This window comes from Argentina silus (assembly GCF_951799395.1).
Source record: "Argentina silus genome assembly, chromosome: 9".
In the NCBI taxonomy this organism is placed as follows: Eukaryota; Metazoa; Chordata; class Actinopteri; order Argentiniformes; family Argentinidae; genus Argentina; species Argentina silus.
This window is the reverse complement of record NC_139663.1, coordinates 12,496,508-12,503,103: the sequence shown is the minus strand read 5'-3', so window position 1 is coordinate 12,503,103 and position 6,596 is coordinate 12,496,508. Positions and strand designations below refer to the sequence as shown.

The 6,596-nt window shown below is 43.5% G+C and overlaps 1 protein-coding gene across 1 annotated transcript; it reads right to left on the bottom strand.

The window, feature by feature from the left end:
* Positions 1 to 970: 970 nt before the first annotated feature.
* On the bottom strand, positions 971 to 5,414 carry ddx47 (DEAD (Asp-Glu-Ala-Asp) box polypeptide 47). The gene is made up of 12 exons (XM_083677304.1): positions 5,273 to 5,414; positions 4,758 to 4,851; positions 4,458 to 4,646; positions 3,869 to 3,940; positions 3,617 to 3,735; positions 3,417 to 3,488; positions 3,012 to 3,128; positions 2,651 to 2,797; positions 2,158 to 2,295; positions 1,921 to 1,991; positions 1,543 to 1,672; positions 971 to 1,407 (listed from the first exon to the last, which is right to left on the bottom strand). Exons 1-12 carry the CDS (start codon positions 5,402 to 5,404, stop codon positions 1,171 to 1,173), a joined length of 1,518 nt encoding a protein of 505 aa, XP_083533430.1. The 5' UTR covers positions 5,405 to 5,414; the 3' UTR covers positions 971 to 1,170.
* Positions 5,415 to 6,596: the final 1,182 nt, after the last annotated feature.

Sequence of the window (6,596 nt, the reverse complement as noted above, 5' to 3'; positions counted from 1 at the left end):
GGACTGCCACATTAGCGATGCATGATCTATCAAAAGTACGTCTATGCGTTGCACACACCCACTAGATGCGGCTAAAACACAATTGGGTTCTCACGCCGCAGTCTCCAGTCCCCTCGGCTCCCATTGGCTGAAAAACAACGAACGCCCTGGACCACCAAACAAACTATTGTTAGTGTAGGGATACATTTGGTCCATCATTCCACCTGTACCTGACTCATCCTCAGACTACCCCTTGGGTGAGACATCCCCAAACATTTTCAACGATGGAATCCGTTATGAATGACCAACGCTCTGTGCAAGCAACGAGATGCATACACACTTATGTCATTACCAAGTTGTTGATGCAGAAAGTATGAATTCACACCAGTGTATGGAAATGGTAAGGCTTCATTTCCACCAAGCAAGATATAATACACCAAACAGACAAGCAACATAAAATAACAGAGTAAGAGTTTTCAAGTCCCTTGTATAGTGAAACATCCCCCTCTTGTGTCCAACACAGTAGAACTTCTCAGCACCTCTATGTTGCTGGGTCACTGTTGTTGCTGCTTACATAACAAAATACTGAACAATACAATTACATTCTAAATGTATTGTATCAAAATAAAGACTTAATTTCAAATGCTGACCACCTTCCTTTCAAAATGTGGAATGTTACTCTGTAATCCAGTGGATTTGTTGTTTTCATTAGACAATAGTAGACACATTGACAAAAGTGTTTTAAAACGATTTCTGAGTCAAGATATCACACTTTGAATGCCCTAGTGCTGCTCTCTGGGAATCACTGGCATAGTAGAACAGGGTCAGAGTGCAAAAACACTTTTCTGACGTATTTTACACTCGGCATAAGTTTTTAAGGAAGTAAATCAATATCTTCAAAACAAGTAAAACAATCCATCAATGCTGACAAGTACATGAATATACCATCAACATGTGAACATGAATAACTCACTGACAAGTCTACATTTTTCCATAAACATTTTATTAAGAATGGAAACATTGGATATTGAGAAAGAGAGGAAGTCTTTTGTTATTAAATAGCTTGTCTTCACGAGGTGTATCATTAGATTGGCAGGTGTTACACTATCATCATCATCGGCTTTATATCAAAGAGAGAAAATGACATCATATCTGACAGTATGTACAGTGTGTGTTATTCCATTGGAGTCTTCAATGTCCTCCTCCTCTCCATGCTGCTCCTCCTCCTCCTCGACCTCTCCCTCTACCACCTCCTCTACTCCCTCCCCCATCTCTTCCTTCACCACCTCTTCCTCCACCACCTCTTCCTCCGCCATCTCTTCCTCCACCTCCACCTCTCACTTTCCTCCTCACTCCGCTGGACTGTTCTGTGTCATCCCCATCGTCTCCTCTAGGTCTTTTCCTCCTTTCTCCTTGTTCCTTCATTTCCTGAGAAACAGAAAGGGGGAGAGAGAGAGAGAGAGCGGGTTAATTACTGATTTTACAACTGCTGCAGTAGATCAGAAACTGCTGAGATATGCAGTCTTTTGATTCGTGAAAAAAAACTAATTAGTAGGTACTCACAATCCTTGCAAATCTCTGGGCCTCGCTGACTCTCTCCACCAACATCATGACTTCCTCCTCCTGCGTGGGGAAGGCGGGCAGCTTCTTCCCAATCAGGGTTTCGATTCGCTGGAACAGCTCTACATCATACCTAAGAATATGAAGAATATGTAAAATGACTCAAAGGAGGGCTCTCTCGACCAGTTGAACTAAGAAGTAACAATTTGAATGAGACTTGTATTGTAGAATTCAAGAACCATTTTTTCTGCGAGGGAACTTCTTGTGTGGAGAATAAGAGGGTGAGTGAATAATACTCTGAGCCAGGGAAAGATGCAGACGTGGGAATTTAGGAGAACATCTGAGTGGATCATATGAGGATGGTAGTGAGGTGGCTCTTACTGTGTGACAAATGTGATGGACTTTCCAGATCGTCCTGCTCTGGCTGTTCTCCCCACTCTGTGGATGTAGTCCTGTGGGGCGGGGCAGGGCAAGACACACGCACACGGACACGCACACGCACGTCAGAGACAACTAAGCTTGCTCATCTGGTCCCATATGTTGAGACAAAGAATTAAAAAAGGGACAGTACGAAATAGGAAAAAGACATGTCTATGTCGACACAGGGGTAGCAGGTACCTTGGAGTGGGTGGGGATGTCGTAGTTAATGACACAGTCTACGTGTGGAATGTCCAGTCCTCTTGAAGCCACATCAGTGGCTAGCAGGACAGAGCGAGACTTGGACTTGAACTTGTTCAGCGACCCCAGACGTTTATTCTGTCCGACAGAGAGAGATCTGTTTAGTCATTTTTTATATAATAATAATAATTTAAACTTATATAGAGCTTTTCTAAGAACGAACGACGCTATACACTAGCAAGAGGCCAAAGGTTCTTGCTCTGAAATCACACAGAGGTAACAAGTTCAAGGAAGCAGCAGAAGAAAGATGGATCTCTGACTTCATGCTTGATAAACAAAAAAAAATCTGAGCTGCAAATGAACAAAAGTACAGACAGATTTGAATCACATGTAATACATTTAGGTGAATACATCACTAGCAATGAGCCAAAACCAGAGTGAGAGTATGAATGTGTGTAGAGGAGTGTGTTATGACAGGTTCAGATCAGCGTACCTGACTCATCTGCCCGTGCAGAGGGATGGCAGTGATGCCCAGGTTCCTGAGCAGTAGCGCCACCCGCTGGGCATTGTTACACGTGCTGCAGAAGATCATGAAGGAGTTCCCCGCCAGCTCGTTCAGAATGGACACCAGGTAGCAGTCCTACCAGACACAGTCAGTTACAACCAATTACAGTACTGTACACATACACACATCTCACCTCTACAGGGAAAATTACATGGGCCATTATGGAATATTCCAAATATTTGAAAAGAATAATTTCGATTCCAATGTTATGTTTGTTTGTAATATGGAATAGCTGTTGACAGAACTGTTAATGTATGAATGAAAACCACAGGGTTGAATCCACTCCTACCTTGTATTTAGAGGGTATGAAGACGTAGTACTGCTGCAGTTTGTCCACCGTTGAGTATTTGGTGGACACAGCACATTTCACTGGATCCCTCAGAGCTGCTCTCTGCAGCTTTTGGACCTGGGTGAACAAACACACAAGGAGACGTCAGTTACAGTCCAGGAGAGAGGAACAGACTAGCGACGACAATTTGTAAAACTACAGTCAGCTCAGATATGATCAAAATATTTTCGGCAGTTTCCCGGACACAGATTAAGCCTAGTCTGGGATTTAATCACACTGTCAATGGAAAATGAGTGGAGGATTTAGCTTAATCCGTGTCCAGGAAACCAGCCCCTGATGTCTGACTGGTTGGAGATAATCATGGACAGAGAGTAGACCATGACAACAGGCAGGTGGGTACTATACCTTTTTGGTCATGGTGGCAGAGAAGAGAAATGTGCGTCTGTCTCTTGGAATCACCTTCAGGATCTTGTCAACCTAGAAGTAGGACAAGGGGCAGGAACACTCAGGACGGTGCTACAGAACAATCTTACAGTAAAGGCCTTGATGTACACACATACTCTATGCATCGATATTAGATATTAGAGTAGCTTTATAGTGCACACCTCAGTCTCGAAGTCCATGTTGAGAATCCTGTCGGCCTCGTCCATGACCAGGAACTTCAGCCCTCGCAGTGAGAAGCCTTTGGTGTTCTCCAGGTGGTCTATTAACCGTCCAGGGGTGGCTGCAAAGACACAGAGTTAATCCGAATGTGTTCATCTCAACCAGCCATTAATTCACGAGAAAGGCGTCATTGTGTAAGTGATAGGACGAGGACACGGTGATGCTCTTGACAAAGGAAGTAGTTGGTTTCTCACCAATGACAATGTGAGGTTTCTTGGCCAGAACCAGAGACTGAGACATCATGTCAATCCCTCCTACTATGACAGCTGAAACAGAAAGAGATGGGAGGTTAATATGCACATCTCTCTCATCAGTGTTAGTTAGGTCTCAATGTCCTGGCGCCCCGCTGGTGGAATGAGCTTCCCACTACTGTCAGGACTGCAGAGTCACTTCCGATCTTCCGCTGTAGATTGAAAACCCATCTCTTCAGGCTACATCTTAACAGTCCCTCCTAAAGACTGCTTCACCCTCACTACCCACCCCTATACTAACCCTAACCCCGAGACCTCTTCACCCCTGCCTCCCCCCTGTACAAGTTCTCTCCTGCTAATAAAATAAATAAAAAAGAAAAGAGCCTACTGGCAATACGACTGCCAATGGCCCCTGGTGTGAGCATTGATTACTTTGTCTTATGATGACTGTTGGATAGATGATTCACTTACTTAAACAAATGTATTGTTGTAAGTCGCTTTGGATAAAGGCGTCTGCTAAATGCCATAAATGTAAATGTGTTTCAACTCCAGTGATATTTTTTCCCATTGCTCTCCCTTGCTGCCCACGTACCACACTTGACTCCAATGCTGGAGCCCAGGGCCTCAAACTGCTCAGCGATCTGGAAGGCCAGCTCTCTGGTCGGGGTGAGAATCAGCGTGTGGAGCCTCTGAGCGGAGCTGAGAAGTGACTGTAGGATGGGCAGAGCAAAAGCACCCGTCTTTCCTGAGCCGGTCTCTGCCAGACCAATGACATCCTTCCCTGAGATGTGAGGAGAGAGTAATGTGTATGAGTAAAAAGCAAACACTGTGCAGTCAAAATATATCCTGGCTCTACATCTACAGCTAAGTACGTGGCTTCCCCCATCCTCACCTGCTAATGCTACAGGTATGGCTTCCACCTGGATCTTTGTCGGACTCTTCCATCCCAGCTGGTCACAGGCTTCACACAGCACCTCTGTCACACCCTGCGGGTGCAAAGAGGATGATGAGTGTTCGATAGCGACCAAACAGTACACGCAATACACCTCCTGCACATTGTAATTTGTCTGTGTGGCTAGGTGGAAATTAATATTTGCTTATTCATATGTTTGCGACACAGCCACAGGTAACAAGACCGGAGTAATTTAAAGGGCTACCTAGCTACTGCATCCATGCCTGTGAGAGACCTGACTTTACATCTGAATAAGTTATATAATAGCCTTTCTGGTTGTATCATAATGATAGAATAAAATTAGCCGGTGAATTCTGCGTTATCTGTCAATATTGGTGCTGGACCGGTAGCTAAAATCTGAGACTTGTGCCTACTGCAGCTAACGTTGTTTGGCTAGCAAGAGCACAGAGAGTGGTTACGTTTGTCGTTGATTCACTTTCTGTTTGGCTACTTACCAGATCCTTGAAGGTCTTCACTGTCTCAACAGTTTCAGCAACAATAACATTACTGCTATCATCATCACTACCCGAACCGTCGAGTGCTTCATCTGTATTTATTTCAGTACTTTTCTCCGACTCGTCCGCCATGCTTCTTGCCTCAACGTGTCGTCAATCCCAATGTGCGCATGTACGGAAGTAACGGCCCTGCAATGTCTTCTGGGGCTTGTTGTTCCCTTCCCTGTTGAGCTGTGCAACTTTTTCTTCTTTCTTTGATTCTTTTAGGATTGATCAGCTTTAACTTCAAGCTCTCTTTTTTTCTTATGCAGTAAAGGAACACATTAAAAATCATTTACATACATACATTTTATTTTGGGAGAAAAATCTGAAACAGTCAGGGTTGCACTGCTTTGTTAACATTTGTTAATGTGTGTATGGTGTGTGTGTGTGTGTGCATATTGCAGCCCCATCATTGTGAGTGCATACTTTATTCCCTGATCTAAGAAGATGTGGACAGTTGTGGACACAGTTGTGTCAGGAACTAGGCTAGGACATACTATAGAGCTGTGTTGTGCAGCAGCAATGGACGTATACAAGGGGGATGGACTGAAGTATCGACATATTATATAGCCACACAGTAACATCAGCAGCAGTAGCAACTTTTTTGTCTCGCGACCCCAAATTGACATCAATAATTGACTGTGACCCCAACAACCTGATTGCAAGCTATGCCAACACATAATAATGAGTGTATTCTAATCACCTAAAATATGCTCTAATTGGTTGGATTTTAACCACAAAACACTGCAATATAGGATACAGGTGCAATACACAGACATTGTTAGTCTTTTTCTAAAATAAAAATGTTTGTGTTTATTTATCAAATCATAGAGGATAGTTTGATTTTCTCAGGGGACCCCAATTTAATAATCAGGGGCCCCACATGAGATGTTTGGGAACTATGCTCAATATGCATTTAGTGGATCATGACCAGCAGAGGGTGTCAGTGTATATTAGCTGTGCTGCAAAATAAATATCACCCATTGAGTAGTCTCACGAAGTTAGACTCCCCATTTAAATTATTAGATTCTGGGTCCCCAGATTAACCATTGAGTAGTATTGGTTACTAAGAGGCTGTGAAAATATTTTGTTGAGGTATATACTAGGAACAGTAGTTGTTGTAGTAATAGACCAGAGTAATTATTAGTAATAAAAACGACACTTTCTGACAAAGCACCCACAGCCTCTCAAGAGAAAGCCCGGGGAGTTCTTTCAGAACAAGGCAGAAAACGTAAGAAAACAATGCCTCGATAGTGGAAAAGTAAGTCAGCAAGTTAGCTCG